The sequence below is a fragment of the Alternaria ethzedia genome (assembly GCF_023757985.1).
Source record: "Alternaria ethzedia strain BMP 0044 chromosome Unknown scaffold_37, whole genome shotgun sequence".
NCBI lineage: Eukaryota > Fungi > Ascomycota > Dothideomycetes > Pleosporales > Pleosporaceae > Alternaria > Alternaria ethzedia.
The window spans coordinates 1-20,566 of record NW_026056230.1 but is presented as its reverse complement, the minus strand read 5'-3'; the positions used below and the strand labels follow the sequence as shown (position 1 = coordinate 20,566).

General features: G+C 33.3%; 3 protein-coding genes across 3 annotated transcripts; 1 reads left to right on the top strand and 2 right to left on the bottom strand.

Annotated features, from left to right (window-relative positions):
- Positions 1-195: 195 nt before the first annotated feature.
- J4E87_009591 (uncharacterized protein) lies at positions 196-1,317 on the bottom strand (the record flags this gene model as incomplete). Its single annotated transcript, XM_049381166.1, has 5 exons — positions 196-494; positions 554-780; positions 841-1,165; positions 1,218-1,244; positions 1,311-1,317. The coding sequence occupies 5 exons, from the start codon at positions 1,315-1,317 to the stop codon at positions 196-198; spliced, it is 885 nt and encodes a 294-aa protein (XP_049229016.1).
- A 1,224-nt stretch (positions 1,318-2,541) lies between these two features.
- On the bottom strand, positions 2,542-3,672 carry J4E87_009590 (uncharacterized protein; the record flags this gene model as incomplete). The annotated part of the gene is made up of 1 exon (XM_049381165.1): positions 2,542-3,672. One exon carries the CDS (start codon positions 3,670-3,672, stop codon positions 2,542-2,544), a length of 1,131 nt encoding a protein of 376 aa, XP_049229015.1.
- A 1,420-nt stretch (positions 3,673-5,092) lies between these two features.
- On the top strand, positions 5,093-5,996 carry J4E87_009589 (uncharacterized protein; the record flags this gene model as incomplete). The annotated part of the gene is made up of 2 exons (XM_049381164.1): positions 5,093-5,100; positions 5,162-5,996. 2 exons carry the CDS (start codon positions 5,093-5,095, stop codon positions 5,994-5,996), a joined length of 843 nt encoding a protein of 280 aa, XP_049229014.1.
- Positions 5,997-20,566: the final 14,570 nt, after the last annotated feature.

The window sequence follows — 20,566 nt, the reverse complement described above, 5'->3', positions numbered from 1 at the left end:
TCACGATATAGTCAAGTGGCTCGCCTTCTCCGTTGCGATCTATAGGCATACAAGATGGGGAAGTAATCCGGACAGCACACTCTGACCTCGACAATTGATTGGCGTCAGAACTCCCAGTAACCATGCTTTTGTCTATCTCTCTTGCTCAGCACCAAGCTGTCCAGCTTGATTTGAGACTGCAACTCTCGAAATGAGCTAATGTTGCGTCACGAAAACCGCGATATCCCTGCCCATCTTGCTTTCAGGTCGCACAATGGCTTCCTCGCTTTCGTTTCCAAGGTCTGTGAGCCCCTCAATCCCATACTTCCTATTGCTGTTTGACTTGTTCGACGACGTGCCAAAACGTTTCAACTCAAATCTGCTGCTATATGATCGATCGGACTGTGCGCGAGGCGTGCCGGAAGCCTTGTCGTGACTTCCGGCGCTGCTCCAGACTCTAGGAAGGTAGGTTTTGATGAGGACTTTGAAGGTCGATGCCGAGCTGCATATGATGGCTGCAAAAACACAGGGTTAGCCTTGACGGATTTGATCAAAGATTTGAGAGGAGACATACCTGCGTAGATCTCGATGCTACACCAGTTCAACGAGTCAGCCATGTAGTACCAGATATCGGCTTCATCGGAGAGGAACAGCACGTAGTAGAAGCGCACACAGCCAGCTGCAACTGCGACCAGTCCTACCCCGAGAAGAGCGCACAGAGCGATCTTTTGACCGCGCGGCATCTGCAGCTTCCAGACAATGTGCATTGGTAGGATGTATATGGCGAAGTCTTGAATAATGCTGTAGTGCGCGAGAGTCAATGAGTCTGCATCCAGTCGAGGTTTTGGTCGCAATGCTTACTTCATGATCCCGTTGATGTTGAAGAACACTTGCTGCGTGTCCTGCTTCAGGCACTTCTCTGGATGCAGAGCCTGGCCCGCAGGATCCCAAAACAGCGATGGCGGCGTGCAGACAAACAGCAACACAAAGAACGTTACGATCGAGAGTGCAGCCACCCATGCCATTAGGAAGTATACGATCCATCTCGTGGGTCGTCGAGGGTCCAGTCTGTGGTAGAAAACGAGGATGCTGAACTTGACGAGGCATATCGCTACAACGTAGAGTAGGCGTGTCGCGAGATTTGCCTTCAACATAGGAGTGATGTCTTCGTTGGAAATGTCGGGTGCTGTAAGATCTTCAGCTAAGATTCGAGCAGATGATCGGTCTCGACTGCTTACTGTGCTTGCCTACACCGTACCAACCGCCTGCAAATGGGCTGTTAGTCAATCTTGAGCTCCGCTACGGTTTCGCTCTGAGATTTATAGACTTACAAACCATATTAGCGACTGACAGCGAGATGGTGAAGAATGCGCCAGAGATGATCAAATCTGAGTTTAGCTGTCAGTACGGTGCTTGCGAATTAGCTATAGAGATCAACTCACAGTCGTCGGTAGCCAGTTTCAGCCGTATCAAGCGTACACGAACATAGACGCGTAAGAATACTACGACACTGGCGATTGCGATGAAGGGGATGCCAATGGCGAACAATGAAGACTGCTTGGTATCACTCTCGAGCCCGCGAGGCTGCCTTTGACGAGACATGTTCTGCAGTGGAGACATCTGCGATGGTCCAACACCAAAGAAGAACTGATGCGTGTGGAGAAGGTGTTCTACCCAAAGCCAAGTGCCACTGCAGCCACAGGTGAAGACATAGGTACACCTATTGGCCTACTCGGGGCCACCCGCCGTGCCTCACGGCGTGGGAGAACAGGCTGGCGATCGTTATGTCTGTTGGTAAATCACATGGTTGTCGTTTCGCCCCAGTGCAACGGTCTTGGACGCCTATGCAGTCGCGGCTCGAAATGGCATCTCTTTCGTGTCTGATCACCATCTCACTGGAGCAAGTATGGGCATCCCCTGGCCGCGCTGAGATTGTCGTTGCATTATCTGAATAGAAGCAACTCTTGGTGGTCTGTGAGGCTCGGTTAGGATTTTGACGCAAAGATGAGCTCATACTCGGTAGTTTCGCATAAATGTCCACGCCGCACTGACTCGAGGGCGGACATTACCCCACGCCGTATGCCGTGGCTAAATCCTACATAAGGGACCTGCCGCTTAGGATGGCAGGCAGCTCCGATAGGATGTTATTCCCGACTGAAGGATGCGAGAGCCGCGTACACTGTTGCATGAAACGCGTTGAGGATATTCTGAGCAGGAAGCGATTTTCATGTTTTGATCGCGATGAGAACGAAAGCGAAGATCGTTGGAACGTAGTTCTATTCGCATTTTAGAGCACCAGAGTAGCTTTGGGGTAATCAAATGAGAGAGACCGACCATACGCGGCACGTCAACCTAGGGAAAAACTGAACAGGTCTACAGCCTACACTTTTGTTGTTACAGCCTACATTAAGATGTAAACACGCAAAGCAGGTGACCTAATGTCGATGTAGGCTCTAGGCCTGTTCAGGTTTTCTCTTGTATGAGGTGGCGGTATAGATCCTTTCGCTCATTGAACAGGTCTCGTAGATAGCATGCTCAATGGAAAGCCCACCTCATGGTTGTTCACTTTTTAGTCGCGCCGATGCAGCTCTCCATTGTCACCATGCGCCTGTTCTCCTTTAGTGCAATCAGTTCGGCTTGGAAGTCAGCTTCCCAAGCATCTTGCTGCCTCTTTGGCTTCCAGCCCAATAGCTTGCGTGCAAGTACCGCTTTCGTAGCTTTATGCCCACCCCAACCACGCTCCGCGATATCGCGACGACCCGCAGTGAGCTTGTCGGAAATCTCATGCAGCGGCACAGATCGAATCTCCTTCTCTTTGGGAGTACCTTCACGTGGCAGGATACCGTCAGCAAATGCTGCGTCTAGACACCCTTGGTTGATATCCTTGATGAGTGTGCGCCCGACGGCCGCGAACATGACGCCGTTCTTGCCGGATGGGAGGTAACCGACGCCGCGATCTTCGCGTTCGAGGATCTTGCGTACGAGAAGGACGTAGATGTCGGCGAGATCGATGACGTGAACCCAATCGAAGTTTGCTGTCTCGTTGAGCTTCCAACCGTATCCATGCTGTACAACGTACATCATGATCAATGGAATGACCAGGCCTTGCTTGTTGAACAAGCCGGTGCCTTCGCCAAAGATGCATGGTGTGTTGATACTGATAGCTTGTACGCCAGTAGCATCAGCAGCCTCCAAGACGCCCACTTCGGTTGTCCTCTGCGTGTAGGGCTCCATCTCATCGAGCGCTCTCATGAAGCTAAAGATCCTGCGTTTGTCCGTCTCGTCGTTCCATTCTCGTATGGGTCGTGGAGGTTGCGATATGGGACGGTCGGATAGATTCGTGCAACCTGATATGTGTAGTATCCATGGCGCTGGCTTTCCAGCATTGATGCCGCGAGCGAGTCCATTGACAAAGGCAATGGCGCCTTCAGGAATGAAGCCAGAGCCTGTGTTGATGATGATGTCGTACTTGGACGCTGTGTCTTCGATGAAGGCTACATCTTCCAGACCGGACCATTTGATGGTGTTTACACGGCAGCCGTATACGGTTTTGAGCTTCTGAGCTTGCGTTTCGTCGCGGATGAGGAGGTCAAAAGTGAGATTTTTGATGCTCGGTGCTGTGCTTGCAATGAGCTGGGCGAGAACAGTGCCGCCAACGTATCCTGTAGCGCCTGTGAGTAGAATCTTGCTCATTGTGAGATCTAGAAGGATGTCCAATAGGTTCGAGAGACGTATTGATCAACTGATATCCATTTGCTCCCTCGACCAGTCTTGTCTTTCGAGACAGCTCCTCGGAAACTGACTCGTAGTAATGCTTCATAGTGGGTACCGTGCTGTGGGAAGCGACCCCGGCCATATAGGATTCTTACACATTGGGAAATAACAACGTCGCGTGGGGTTGGGCAAGGACCTGAAAGGATTCTTCCGGTTAACCGAATTGTTGAGCATGCATCAGCCGCCTATTAACTTCCGATATGCGTCTTTGATCAACAGTTATGACCGTGGGAGGTGACCAGGTAGCCGACACTCAGAAGAAGAACGGAATGTCTGGTCGTTGCGGTCAGACGAAGGGCGGCTATAAATGCGAGCAACATCCTGTCTACCAAGCGTTTGAGATGTGGTCGAATCTTTTCCTGAAAGCGCTGTAAATCTGGACTGTATGAGGTAAATCCTCCGCTGTACCAGGGGGAGATGCGTTTGTGAGGCACAGCAAGATCGGCTCATGTGAGAAGGAGGGGGTGCACGACCGACGCTAGTCAGGGTCGAGGTTCCTGGTCGCGGCAGTGATATCGACGAAGGGTTGTGGAAAGCCTGTGATGTTGATGTGTTGGTTTTACGAGAGCAACATGAGCGAACGAAGGTCGGGTCTCACTACCACACGAGCACCAGTGGCCGACTGACCTCTTTCGCGTTGATGCAGCCGCAAATCATAAGAGATTCGGAGTTGTCGCAAAGCTGCTATAAACAAAGGTGGCATCCAGTATTTGGTTGGAGCGTGTGGACTACGTCACCTCATGGCCTGAGAATTGACCAGACGCCGCATGGTCGTGCATACTTCATGCACGTTGTTGTCCATCGCAAGGAACCCGTTAGATTGGAGTTCGCATCTGCACATCTGGCAGTGTGCAATCGCGCAATGAGATGGCTGCGAGGGGGTGGCCGTGATGATCGTTGTTGTGTAGATGGATGAGTTAAGACGGATGGGTGATTGATCGTGATCGCACGACGCGTCTCCTTCCTAGCTGACTAGCGCGACGCTAGTTCGCGTCGATATGACGTAGCCATAGAGTCTCACAAACCCACGACCTCGGGAAGATCGTGATGAATTCTTATCCTACATAACGCCAGTCTTACCGCATGAGACGATGAACCTCGATGTGAATCAATGAAACCATGATGGTATCCTCCGACGCTACGGTTGCCGTGCGCATCGCTCATCACCCTGGGCCATCTCAAGTCCCGACCTCGGTATGCTTGCGACATTGTCTATCATCGGAAGGCTACCACACGCTATGTAGGACCGTGGAGGTACTCGCTAGTTCTCCATACAATAGCGACCAACTTATCGCACTATCGTAATCGTCCCCTCCATCCTTTGCATGCATCTCGGCACATGAAACGGTCTATGTAGTTGACTACTACTAACATCGCGTGTATCCCAGCCCAAACTAATCTCATGTAGTTGTCTAGCACTGTATAATTTTGCGAGGGCTTTTTGCTTCGCCTACAAGCTCAGGGAGTTGTTCGAGGGCTTGAGAGAGTTGTTCGAGGGCCCGGATCTGGAGCAGAAGCAGGCATACTTGCTTGCGCTTCGCGGATGCACTGCCGCCACTCTCGTGCTTGAAGGCTGCCCGGGCACCGGCAAATCTCACACTCTCCGCGCCATCTGCGTCGCAATGGTCCTCATGGGCTATCACGTCTTCGTCAGCGCCCAGTCCAACAATGGCGTTAACGCGGTGTTTCAGAAGGTCGTCAAATGGGCACGGAAGAACGGCCCACAACGGATCGAGGACGGCATTCGGCTTCGCGTGAGAACTAGCACCGTCTACGATGCGCTCTTCAAGGAGCTCGGCCAGCACTGGGAAGATTCCAACGTCGATGAAGAGTTCTCCGATGGCATGATCAGCTCCATCTCCGCATCCAACATCCCCGACTGCGCCGCGTACAAGATTGCCAAGTACGCTGGCGCTAACCCAACTGAGAATTCATGCCTCACCTACACCAAGTACGCTAATGCGAAGGCCGAGAAGAAGCGCAAATTTGAGACCGGTCAGGTGAAGGTCTCTGGCGCTACAGTGTCTCGCGGCTCAGCTATGAAGGCATGCATTGGCAAGCCTCGACTCTCTGCCACCACCTCTGCAGCTTCTCAGCGTGAGGTCGTTCAGCGTATCCTGGGGCTCTCAGATGTAGACAGATTCTACATGGTCCCATTCGATGAGGCCTCGCAGGCTACTGAGGCGTCTTTGATGCTCATTTCGAATACGATTGGTTCATCGACGCGGATTGAGTTGTCTTGAGTGGTGATCGTTGAATCCCGCCCCTCATCAAGTCTAAGCGCGAAAGGCTATTCCACCAGGCCATAAGAATGTGGTGACGCAAACCTACCAAAACTCTTATCACGTTGCAGCTATCCTCGACACCACCCTCCATCGTGTCACCTGAGCTGATTTCCACTTCTCCACTCCCTACCCCCTCTACAACGATGAAGCGCCCGCGCGAAATGAGGGCCGAGCAGGCTGTTCCCCAGGACTAGGAGACACTGGTTCTTATGGCCACCCGCTAGGTACGTGCTACTGACCCGCAGAGCGTGGACATGTGCTGACAACTCGCTGGCAGCTACTACAACAGCCTATCAATCTGCCTGAGCTCAAGGCTATGCAGCAGATAGTCTAGCACGCGTTGGCGCAGTGGCAGTGCTTAGCTCTGCTAGACACTCGACTACAACCGTCGCTATATCTTGCCCTGCGCTTGGGGACCGTGTCTAGAGTGGCTCCTCTTGCTGCTAGTGACTCGGAGGCTAGTGACTTGGAGGCTAGTGACTTGGAGGCCAGCGACTTAGAGGCTAGTGACTAGGATGCTAGTGTCTGGGATGCTAGCGACTTGGATGCTAATGACACGGATGCTAGCGATGCGGATGCTAGCGATGTAGACGCTAGCGATGCGGACGCAGACACGCGCACGTTACCCTCTCTTCCTCCCCTAGCAGATAGTAAGCTAATAGGTAAGTAGGCGCTCGACTTTGAGACACAGTAGAGCTTAGCTATTCTTAAGATTTAACTAAGCTATCTCTAAAAAAAGTAAGTATAATATAAGCTATTTTTTGCTTAATTTACGCTAGTAGCGCTAGTTTATTACTTTTATATTTAGCCTATAACTATTATTTTTACTCTACTATACTACTACTACTATACTTATATAGTAAATATTAGTAGTAAGAACTTATAAAGTCTATACTAGTTAAGACTTAGTACTATCTATTACTAATATAAGCGCTAGTAGTAGTAATAGTAATAGTAATAATATTAAGATTAACCTTAAGTATAGTAAGTATATAGCTATTTTAAAAAAGTAAGTAACTTTAGATAAATTTTAGATAAGTCTATACTTATAGTAATATAGTACTACTACTTAATCTATATAGTAAGTAAGACCTACTTTATTAGCCTTTTTTATATCTTTTTTATAAGTTATTTTCTAGAAATACTAAATAAGTCTAAGTTAATACTATATAGAATAAAAAGTTATATACCTACGCTATTATTAAAAGTACTTTTTACTATTTTACTAATCTTAATATTAGTACTAGAAACTTAAAGAGAAGATATTATAAAAAAGTAAAGCTACTAAAGTAAACTTAGTCTAATTATAGCTAATACTTATATAAGTTTATTTTTATTACTTTAGAAGTAGTTATATTATATATTAAAAAAGTTTATAAAGCTACTATAAGTTAGTCTAAACTTAGTGTAGTCTATTTATACTAAGTAGTACTAGTATAAAGCTACTAGCTATAAGTACCTTAACTAGGTTATAGGCTAGATTAGAAAACTCTAGCTTTAATATATAGAGAGTAAGTATAATATAGATATATCTTAGATAAAACTAGTCTAATAGAGATAGAATTTTATAAAACTATAAATAAGTGTACTAATATTATAATAGAGCGCTAGACTATAAAGAATATACTATAAGCTTAAAATAAATAGTAAGATACTTCTAAGTCTTAATCTACTAAGTACTACTATTTTATAATACTAGAGTTTAACTAAGATTTACTACTACTTATTAAATAATAAAGTTAGTTAAATACTAGATATATAATATTAGACTATAATTAGGTATATTATTTTAAAGAGACTAGAGATAAATTACTACTAAGCTATAATAGTAATTCTAAGGTATTTATAGCTAATACTAAGTTAGTCTAGGCTCTTTAGAGCTAGAACTTAATATTATTCTCTCTCTTAGAGTAGATTACTCTTAATCTACTTCTAAAGTTATTTAATAGGCTAGATAAGATAACTATAGCCTATAATAGACTATTTTAGCCTATAATAGCTTATTCTAAGCTAGTGTAAGTATATTATATTTATAGAAAAGTAGAAATCTATTATAAAAAGTAGTAGTTCTAGAAAATTACGTATAGACGCGCGTATAAGGCTACTACTTATACTAGTAGAGCTAGCGTAGGCCTATACACTTTAGGTATTTCTAGCTAGTTAAATTTCTTTTTTCTATTCTCTACTTTCTAATTACTTTATAATAGTAAGTATTAGCTCTTTTTATCTATTATTTTTAAAATTCTAAGAAAGTCTAAAGTAACTTATTATAGCCTATTTTAAAGTATAATAAAGTAGTTTAGTCTAAATTAGAGATTTTTAGCGTAAATTATACTAAATTACTACTAACTAGCCTCTAGTACTCTAACTAAGACTATTAACGCGTACTTTATACTAATTTACTCTCTTTCTACTTATATCTACTTTTTATACTTTATATTACTCTATTTTAAGCCTTAATAGCTTCTTTTACCTTAACTTAACTATAGTTAGTAATAATTAAATTACTATAAGCTACTTCTACGTATCTAGGCTTTTTAAAATTAGTTATATACTATATACTAGTTATCTATAGTTATAAAAGCTTAATAAGTCTTATATATTTAACTACTATAGCTACACTTTTCTAGTTCTTAAGACTAAAAAAAAGCGCGCTATCTTTACTAGTATAATTAGAAAAGTTACTAGCGTACTATCTAGAGATACTATTATCTAAACTATTTTATATAGCTAGTGTTAAGCTATAAATAAGTAGTGCTTTACTATAAGTATCTATTTTACTTTTTTCTAGCTACTATTACTCTCTATTAGCCTCTATAAAGCTAATATATAGTAAATAGCTCTAGAATAGATAGTTTTAGTCTATTTTAGCTTATTTTAGGCCTTTTTACGCTAATACTAACTAATATAGTCTCTAGAGAATCTTATTAACTTAGAAACTATATATAAGATTATCTACTAATTATTAACTAACTAGAAACTCTTTAGTAAAAAACTTATTATTCTATATTCTTAAGCCTCTAATAATATCTTAGCGCCTACTCTACTAGCTATAAAGAACTTTAAGCGTAGTAACTTATACTACCTAAAAATAGACTTAGTAGAAGAGTATAAGAGCGTCTATAATAATATTATTAAGTAAGTTTTAATCTATATTAGTCTATTTTAGCCTAATCTAGTGTCTTATAGACTTTTCTATTCTTTCTAGAGTTAGTAAAGCTTTTATAAAGTCTAAAAGAGCTAGATTAGTCTATAATAGTCTATTCTAAACTATTTTAACTAACTTTAGTAGTAACTACTCTTCTAATTAGAAGTACTTATAATTTTATTCTAGCGCACTTTATAGCTATAATACTACTAAGTCTAGTGCGTACTCTAATAATAAGACTAAAGCTAAGACTATAGTTACTAGCTTTACTAATAGTACTTTCTACGTATCTAAGAAGAGAGCTAATAAGATTACTAGTGCGCTTAACACTAGATTACTATTTAAGTAATTAGTAAGTTCTAAAATACTCTCTTCTAGACTCTTATAGCTCTAATTAGCTCTTTATAAGTTACTAGTAGCTACTTTACCTCTATTTACTCTCTTTTAGCCTTTTATAGCCTATTTTAGTCTATACTAACTTTTTTTATAGTATTCTATTTTAAAGTCTACTAAGTAAGCTATTATTTCTATAGTTAAAGATTTATAGAATACTATTTAAGAACTTTAAGTAGAGCTTACTTTCTAGCTAAAAAGTAATAAAGCTACTACTAAGAAGAGCTAGCTTAAAAAGTAGATTAAGGCTAAGAAAAATAAGATTAAGTATCTTAGAGCTAGTATTCTCTAAGTTACTCTTAGATAATCTCTAATAGTTCTTTATAGCCTATTTTAGCCTATTCTAAAGTAATATAGGCTCTTTTAGTATATTTAGATAGAGTTTAATAGAGTTTACGTAGAATTAGTTTAGACTAAGTAGTACTAGCCTACTTTAGACTATTATAGGCTATTATAGTATAGTTAGAAGCTCTTAAGTAATACTTAGATTAGAATTTCTCTATAAATATAAAAGTTCTTTATAGTAGTTAAGGTTATTTATCTATATAAATTTATCTAAAATATAATAACTTATTCTTTAAAACTAATTATAAGACCTAAAGAACTAATAACTCTACGCTAGAAAGAGTTAGAGTAAAATAGCCTATGCTAAGCTCTTTTAGACTATTAGAGACTATTCTAGTTTAAGGTACTATTAAATACTCTAAAAAACTCTATATAGAGAAAAAAGGTAAAGATATACTCTAGTTTACACTAGAATAGCCTATTATAGCTTAACTTAACTTATCTTCTCTTTTTATAAAGCTATTTATAGTATTACTTCTTAAGCTAAGCTTTTAAAGATTTTCTATACTATTATATTCTTTTCTTATTTTAGAACTTTTATAGCGTATTAGCTAAGATATTTAGACTTAGTTTCTATAAGTTTTCTTTCTCTAGGTATCTAACCTATTTAATTAGATACTTCTATTAGTTATTCTTATTATATTATCTTTTAATAATATATTCTACTTTATATATATTATTACTAAATTCTCTTAAAGTATTCTACTTAGGCGCTTTAGAGTATAGAATAGTGCCTTTTAGATTAAAAGGCTCTAAAAGTAATATATAAAATACTAGATAAATACTATTAAGTTCTAGAAAGTTAACCTAAAAGGCTAAAAGGCTAATCTAGTCTATAATCTTTCTAGGTCTAAAAAACTTCTAATCTAGCTTTTTCTTTAAGTAAGTACTTCTAATATATTAGTTAGAGACTAGAACTTAGTCTTCTACCTTAAAGAGTATTAGCGCGTAGTGCTTATTAGCGTACTCTTTCTAGTAAGTATTTACTATCTTAATCTTTCTATAGTACTCTTACTATAGTTTAATTACTTATTTAGTAAAGCTAGCTTTTATAAAGCTTTTTCTCTTACTAAGAGCTAAATTAAGCTAATCTACTCTATAAGAGTACCTTCTATAGTAGATTTAGAAGAGAGTAACTCTAGTAGTAGAGTAGATACTATTATTATACGTAAACTCTCTAATAAATATTTAGCGCGCCTAATTATTCTATTCTAAAGAGTAATAGTAGTAAAGGTACTACTTTAAAATCTAGTTTTACCTTTTAGTCTAGCTATTAGTCTAAGAATAGAAAGTAGAAGTAAAAACTCTCTTAGTATTAAAGTAGTAAAGAAAAAAATTCTAATACTTAAAGTTTATTAAAGAGCCTTAATCTAAGATAATACGCTTTAGTATACTATAAAGTTAGATAACTTTACGTATCTAGGTCTATACTAAGTTAGTACTATTTTAATTAGCTTATACTAGTATATAATAAGCTATTTTAGTTAATCTATCTATAATAACTAGTATAGTGTTATACTTTATACTAGAAACTATACTAGATAGTAGTTCTATAATAAAGTCTATTATTACCTTTTTCTAAGAGTAGTTAGGTATTAGAAAAAGCTATAGTAGGCTATAAGGCCTATATTTTATAGAAGTAGACTTTCTATATATAAGATAATTTTTATAGTATTACTCTACGTCTTTATATATACTTTTCTAAAAGTAGTACCTCTATAGCTTTTCTAAAGTATATTTTACTCTAAAGTAGCTTACTAAAAAGTTATTATAATATTCTTAAAGAGCTTATAACTTCTCTTTAGTAGTTACTAGTATTCTTACTATATAATAGCGCGTTTTAGCTTTATTTAAACTAGACTAGTTACCTTTAGACTTAGACTTATCTAAAGTACCTAAAAAGGCGTAATCTATTTTATTACACTTCTCTAGAGTCTAGAGCTCTAGTATAGTATATTTACTAGCTTAGTTAAAGCTTTCTAGACCTTTAGTAAGGTTTTATTATTTCTTAGTGCGCTTAGTAGAGTATATCTATACTATAGCTACTAAAAGAGAGGTTCTATTACTATTAGTTATAAAATCTTTTATAGACTAGATAAAAGCTTTATTATACTTCTAAGTAGGTTTCTAGGCTTCTACTATATAGTTAGAGTAGTAAGAAAGCCTATTTATAGAGTTAGTAGATTCTGTCTTATAGTAGATATTAAAATTAAACCTAGATAGTATAATATAAGATTTAATCTATTAATAGTTAAGAGTCTTAGTTTCTATAAACTATTTTAGGTTCTAATAGTTAGTCTAGAAGTTAAAGTATACGCTCTCTAGGTATTAGCGCTAATACTCTAGGCTCTTAACTATTATAAGTAGCTTCTAGTTATATATATTATAATTATACTCTACTATAATAAGCTTACGCAAAAAGAAGTTAACTAGACACTATTAGTACTTTCTAGCTCTATTTAGTATATATTAGCTTAATATACCTATAATTACGCTATCTAAAGTATCTATTTTAGTCTTAGTTTTTCTATCTTACTTAAAGTAAGTTAAGATAGAAATACTTAGAAAAGAGTCTTTTAGCTTCTAAAAGGCCTCTTTAGTCTTCTTATTAAGGTTAAGAACCTAACTTTTCTTTCTCTACTAGACGCAGCTACTCTTAGCTACTTCTAGCCTTTTTTAGGTTAGTTTAGTTAATAGTAGAGTAAGTTAAAAGAATCTAGTAATAAACTACCTATAGTAGTTTATAAAGCTAATAAATACCTAAATCTTACGCACTATACGTAGTTTAGACTATTCTTAGATTATCTTAATTCTATTCTTATTAATTTATATTCTCTTAAAGAAAACTATATATCTAAGGTACTTAGTGTACTAGATATACTACTTACACTTTAGAAGCTTTAAAAATAGCTTTATATTATATAATCTATGTAAGACTTTCTTAATATAGCTTTTATACTTCTTTTTAGTATTAGAGAAAATAAGAATATTATTTAAGTATATAATATAGATTATATTAATTAATTCTATAAAAACTTAATAGATATAAGTTTAGAACTATATAGAAGTAATTATAAAGCTAAAAAGTATTATAGTATACTTAAAACTACTATATCTTATATAAAAAGTAGTTTTCTACTTATTACCTTTTTTAATATATACTCTATAGTAAGCCTTTTTTATATTAAGCTTAGTATAGAATTTAGTACTAGCTAATCTTTCTAAGAACTTTATAATAAGTAGTAAAAAGTACTAATTCTTAATAGTAACTTTATTAAGGCCTTTATAGTTAACGTATAAGTATATACTACTATCTTTTTTCTTAGTAAAGAGTATAGGCGTCTCTACTAGAAACTTACTATACTTAATCTACTCTTATACTAAGTACTTATTTAAATACTTATATAAGAGCTCTAACTCTATTCTAAAAAAGTTATATAATAGCTAATAGAGTGCTATAGTTCTAGGTAGTAGATTAATAGCTAAGTCTTATAAACTATAGTTAGTAAGAACTCTTAAGTTATCTTCTAATCTAAGATAAGTAAACTTAGCGTATTATAGAGGTAAACTACTCTCTTTAGTCTCTTCTAGGCTAGACTAGAGTATTAAAGTAATAAGATAGCTATATATATTTACTATAGAATTACGTATAGTTTTCTTAAACTTCTTAGCCTCTTTTAGTATAATCTTTTTATAAATAGTTCTATTTTTAGACTTAGTACTCTAAAAGAGTAGCTTCTATATAGAGTAGCTAATCTTTAAGTAATACGTATCTATCTAGAGTAAATCTAAGTATATCTAATACTTATAAACTTCTATAATAATATATAGAATATTCTAGATCTCTTATTTTCTATAAGAATCTACTACCTTTATAGTTACTATAGTAGTACTATAAATTTTTAATTCTTTACTATTTACTCTATCTACTAATAGCTTAAATAAAGAGTAAACTAGTAAGCTTTACTCTATAGTAAGTAACGCTAAAATAAGGTTTAACTAAAAACCTCTATCTACTAGAGCCTTAATAAGCTCTAATTAGCTAAGTAACACTTTTACTATTAGTAGCTTTACTAGCTTAGAGTAAAGTATATTATAAAGAAGTTCTAAGTTCTAGAATACTAGGTTTAGAGTAACATAGGTAGCTAAGAAAAACTCTAGCTTCTCTACTTACTACCTTTTTCTAATCTCTAGCTAGATAAGCTTTTAGAGTTTCTTTTAGACTTTAGATAGTCTTTTTAGAAGTATCTAGTTTTATTATATCTTTAATAAGTTATATTAGAGTTTTTTAAACTATTTTAGTTTAATTTAGCTAGTTATAAGTTAAATTTTACTAAACCTACCTTCTTAGCTTTTTTCTAGATCTAAGAAGGCTCTAAAAAAAAGTTCTAGGCCTAATAGCTATAAAACTTTTTCTTATAAGCTAGATACTTAGAAAGTGTAGTAGTATACTTTATCTTACTTTAATAGTAGTAAGCTAAAGTATTAAGCTTAAAAACTATATTATAGTCTTTCTAGTCTTAAAGTAAAAGTTCTTTCTAAATATTAGAAAGAAGAGCGCTTATAAAGTCTATATAGCGCTACTCTTCTATATAGTTACTTAGTTTACTCTAAAGTGTATTAAGATAGACTAAAAGAAAGTTAAAATTCTAATCTAGCCTCTATTTAGTCTACTTAAGTCTATTATAAACTATAAAGTACTATAATAACTTAGAACTAAGCGTATTAAGTATAACTACTTTAAGTTTCTTCTAGATAGGCGTCTAAAACGCCTTAAGCCTTATATAGTTCTAGAAGTAAGTATTCTAAGTAGAGTAAGTAGTTTTATTAAAAAATCTTATAGTAAAGTCTACCTTTTAGGTACTTATTAGAAAGGTAGAGAGCGTCTTTCTAAAAATAGCCTTATAATTACGTATTTAGTAGTTATACTATAAGTAATTATATATAGTAAATATCTCTAGATTTTTAGAGTATAAAGCTTCTAAGTTTAACTAAAACTTACTTCTTAGAGCTAAAGTATAGTAGGTAATATTCTCTTTAAGAGCTAAGTAGTTACCTATAAGTATCTTATACTTTAATTCTCTAAGATAGGCTACGTTTTAATAAGTACGCTCTAATTATTTCTACTTACGTAACTTCTTAAGTTTATAAATTAAAGTAGCTTATTTATTTTTATCTTTAGTAGTAAAGACCTATAAGAGCTTAGTTAGTTTTAAAATAGGCTCTAATAGCGCGTTACTATCTCTAATAATTAAGGCTAGATTAGTAATGTCTAAAGAGGCTTCTAATAGGTTTATAAGTTTCTTAGTAGGTAGTGTTACTATCTCTAGAGATATAGAAGCTAATTTCTTCTAGTTATTATTTATTACGCGTAAGAATAGTATAGCTTACTTACTACTATATTATATTACGCTAGAAAGATCTACTTTAAAGCTTATTATATTTAAATAGTATATATAAAAGTATTATAAAGTAGAGTAATTTAAATATTAAATAATAGAGTTAGTTAAATACTAGATATATAATATTAAACTATAATTAGGTGTATTATTCTAAAGAGACTAGAGACAAATTACTACTAAGCTATAATAGTAATTCTAAGGTATTTATAGCTAATACTAAGTTAGCCTAGACTCTTTAGAGCTAGAACCTAATACTACTTTTCTCTAATAATAATTTCTAAAATAAGTATCTTAGATAATAAGAAGTATATATAAGATAACTCTTAGTTTTAACTTAGCTAAATCTCTATATAGACTATCTACTTAAGAGAAATAGTAGCTTATATTTCTAATAATACTCTAAACTTACTTATATTCTATAATAGCGTAAGTATATATTAGATAAATTCTAGTTAGATCTTTTACTAATAATAATTAGAAGGTTATTTATCTCTAAGCTTAGAAAAACGCTAGTTTACTTAAGTTATATTACTAGTGTTTTATTTATACTAATATTAAAAGCTATAGTAAGTTAAGATTACTCTTAGTTTATACTTACCTAACTACTATAGAATATTCTAATATTAAGATAGCTAATAACCTAGCGTGTATTATTCTACTAAAATATACTATAGTATTAGTTACTACCTACTATAAGAAGACTACTATACTATAAGTATAAATAGAGAGTAAACTAAGATATATCTTAACTAATAGATCTATAGTGCTATAAAGGCCTAGACTAAGTATAATTATAAGGCTTAAGCTTATAGATTATAGGTAGAAGATAATAATACTTAGTAGGTCTAGACTAAGTAGTATCTACTAGTACTAAAAATAATAGTTATAGTAGTAGTATATTAAATAGTAAGTAATAACTAAGTTATATTCTATAGTATAACTAGTACGTAAACCTATAGCTACTAGTAGAGAAAGTATATATAGTAGAGTGTATAAGTCTATATAGATTATATCTAAGTTTATTCTATAGTCTAATATAAATATTAAATAATACTAGTAGTTTATATAAGATTACTAGCGTTAGCCTAGTCTTTAGGTTATAATATAGTCTTATAAACTCTTACTTCTTCTCTTATAACTACTTACACCTCTAATAGTTATAGGCTACTATCTAATAGTAGTAACTAAGTATTAACTATTATAGTATTATTCTCTTCTTTATTCTTTATATTTAATAAGCTAGCGTATACTAATCTAAAGTCTATATAATCTACGTTATACGTAAATAGTATAGAAGAAGTAGATACTACTTAGTTAAATCTTAGTTTAAGCGCTAAGAATAATATTATAGCTATATCTCTAGTTACTAAAGAAGTAGTACTAATTATATTATCTCTAGCTACGCTAACTAGTAATTTGTCTAAGATTATACCTACTATAGTATATAGCTTTATAACTTTATTCTAAGTTACTTACTACAGCTTTATTACTATAGATACACATGTATTACGCGCTTACAGCGCTTTACTACTTACTTATAGTTATAAATGCGCGCGCAGGCAGGTACATAGTTAACTTAGAAAGTAATAATATTATTTAAAGTCTTAGCTAATTACTTTCTCTATTTACTAATAATAATAACAAAAGCAGCAGTAGCAATGTTATAACAACTCTACTACGCCTTACGCAGTACTTTCTGTAGTAGCAGCAGCAACGTTATAATAACCTAGCTATACCTTATATAGTACTTGCGCTGCAGCCTAGTATATCTACTATTATCTAGCTTATCTCTTTAGTATTATACGCGCACGCGCGCGCTGCGTTTATATTACTTTTTATCTCTATATTATTCTTGTATTGTCTGTTGCATTATCTATTATATTAAGTATTATATTACCTGTTAATACGCATTATAGGCTATTGCGAGCTATTACTATAGCTCTTAGATTAACTAGGCAACACTAGCAACCTATAGAGTTCTATAACACTAGCTACGTTTAACTCTAAGTTACTAGTAGAGCTTACTGCTACTAATCTCTCTACAAGGTAGTAATAAACTTCTAAAGCCTACCTATCTATGCCTTAAGTTTAGCGTCTATATTATATAGAAAGGCATTCTTCTACTACTTTATAAACTTTAGTTTTCTTCTCTTTAAGTTTCTAAGATAGTTGTATTAGGTACAAAGCTACTCTTTACGCTAGTAATCTCTTACTCTAGATATATTGCCTAACTACTAAAAATAGAGAAGAATACTAAACCTTATAGTAGTAATTATTATAGTTGCGCTATTCTGCACAGAAACTTCTATAAGAAGCTTGTGCATTCTAAGGTAGTATATAGCTCTCTTCTTATACTTTACTATAGTATTGCAAAGTAGTATAACTTATTTAGTCTAGCGTATAGCTTTCTTTTGTGCGCCTAGTAAAGAGTATAAAATACTAGTCTTAGAGACTAGCGCAATATTAGCTAGTGCTACACTATGTATGTTAAGAGAGTTAGATATCTTTAGATGTTAGCGTTAATTAAGAAGGTTCTTTTTAATAGAAGTCTTACTATTTAATAAGCGCTAGCGTATATAAGAGGATTTGTATAGAAGTTAGGTAGGTAGAATTTTGTATACAAAAAGATATTTTGTATACTATTTTGCTACTATACTTTCTATAGCAGCCTTATAAGGCTTAAACTATAGCTATAGTTACGCGCTATAGTTACTAGCTACACTTTCTTATTACTATTATTGCCTGCGTAGAGCTAACTTACCTATCTTAAGGGCTATAGAAGTGTTTAGTACACTATTTTAACGCTGCTAGTTTAGAGAATTTAGCTATAAGCTTTGCAATACAAAAAAAACACAATATATATAAACACTACTTTATTATTAATTAAAGAGACAGAGTAAAGTCTTAATTACGGCTATTATAACTAAAGTAATATAGAATAGAAACATGCTCTAACTAGCAAAAACTAATAGACTCTAAAAAAAAAAAAAAAAAATATACACTATATATATTATAATATATTATATTATATTATATATATACTAATATATTATACTAGATACTCTATAAGTACTTTAAAATATATAGAAGTATAGCTTTAAGCTATCTTATAATTTAAGTATCTTTATAAACTTAGTTCTATAAACTTTTAAACTATTATTATTACTTACTTTATAGCTTAAAAACTTTAGTAGCTTACTTTCTTTTACTATAAATACTTTTTTATACTCTTTACATTACTTATCTTTTATAAACTTACGCTACGTAGCTATTTATACTATATACTTACTTAATTCTTAATATTTTTAAAAGATATATAAATAGTCTAAGCTTTTGTATAAGCTTTAATAATAAAACTTTTTAACTCTTTTTTTCTTTTAATACTAGCTACTTTTCTATATACTACTATTACTATATTTAGAGACCTAAAGTCTACTTTACTTATAATATTATTTAGATATACTTATAATACTACTTATTATTAGCTACTATACATATTAATATATTTATATACTTTAGAATACTTACTTATTATATCTAGTTCTAGAATTAAAGAAAATATTATCTTATTAAAATATAGTTAAATTTAATTAATTCTTTTAAATTTTCTTAGAAAATCTTTAAAAAAGAATACTTTCTTTAAATTTAAGTTTTTTAAATTATACTATATACTTCTTTACTACTTTTTTTTTATAACTAGACTACTTTTTTAGCTTTTATTTCTTAAGCTTTTTTTTTATCTTTAGCTTCTTAGATACTTTACTCTAATTAGATATATAACTTCTATTAACTTATAATTTCTTTTATATACTAGCTATATAAATTATATCTATTACTTTTACACTTTCTCTTCTATCTATATCTACTATAATTATACTTCTAACTTATTTTTTACTTTATACTTATAAACAATAATAAAATAATTAATAAAACTATTATTTTTAGTATATAGTGTATAGTATAGTTTAAACTTTTACTTTTAGAAGTCTATAATTTTAATATTAAAGCTTTTTAATCTTAAACGCTAACTTAACTATAATTCTTTATTTTACACTAGATTATTAAAGTATTAAGAGTACTTCTAAATAAGTAAATTTATAAGAAAATAAGCTTTCTACCTATCTATAGTAATAATTAGCTTAAGATAAAAGTCTTAGGCACTAAGCCTAAAGATACGCTATAAATAAAAAGTTTCTTAAATTATTAAAAAGTACCTCTATAAAAGTACTATAAAATTTTATAAGCTCTTCTAGGTATAAAAAAATAACTAAGATTATAAAGTATAGTTATAGTAGTAAATAGTATAAGTTTTAAGTATATAAAATCTAGCTCTAATTTTTCTTTTCTTTCTTTTTTATACTAAATTGCCTAGAATACTAAGTAAGTACTACTATTAGTTATTACTATTACTTTTACTAACTTAAAAGCCTTAAAAATCTTCTTTATATTTAACTACTATACTCTAGTAGCTCTACTTACTTTTATAGAGCCTAAAAACTCTATACCTATAATACTATAATAAACTAGTGTTAATACTCTTACGCTATAGATTATTAAGACAATCTAGACTCTACGTAGCTTCTCTAGGCTTACTAACTTAACTATATACTAAAGCTTTACTAATATCTTACTAACTAGAGCTAAATACTAACTTAGTATTTAAAGCTAAGTAGAAAAGAATATCTTAATAGAAACTAAAAATAATTATATATATTCTATTTTTACTTAGTAATAATATAATAAATTATATATATATTAATTAAGTTAGATAAAACTTAAGATAACTATAATTAGGTTATAAGAGTAGAAGACCTTTTAAGCTAAGAATATATAATATAGCTATAGATTTTAAAATAGTTATAGAAAGTGTAGTTAAAAAGCTATTTATCTATAATAGTTAATCTTTTATAGTTGTTCTTATTCTATATATAGTAGTAAAATTTAACTCTAGTAGAAACTTATTATATTAAGATAGCTACTATAAATACGCGTATCTAGTATAATAAGACTTAAAGATATATAACTCTTACTAGTATCTTTATAAGTATTATTCTTTAGTTTATAATCTATTTTAATACCTATTTATATTTTCTAAGCTTCTAGAATACTTTCTAACTAAATCTAAGTTACTCTAATATACTATATTACATAATAATATATATTATTATAAGTATTTAGTATATTTAGCTTTTATAATACTTAGTAGAAAATATTATAGCTAAAAGTAGCCTCTTCTAGAC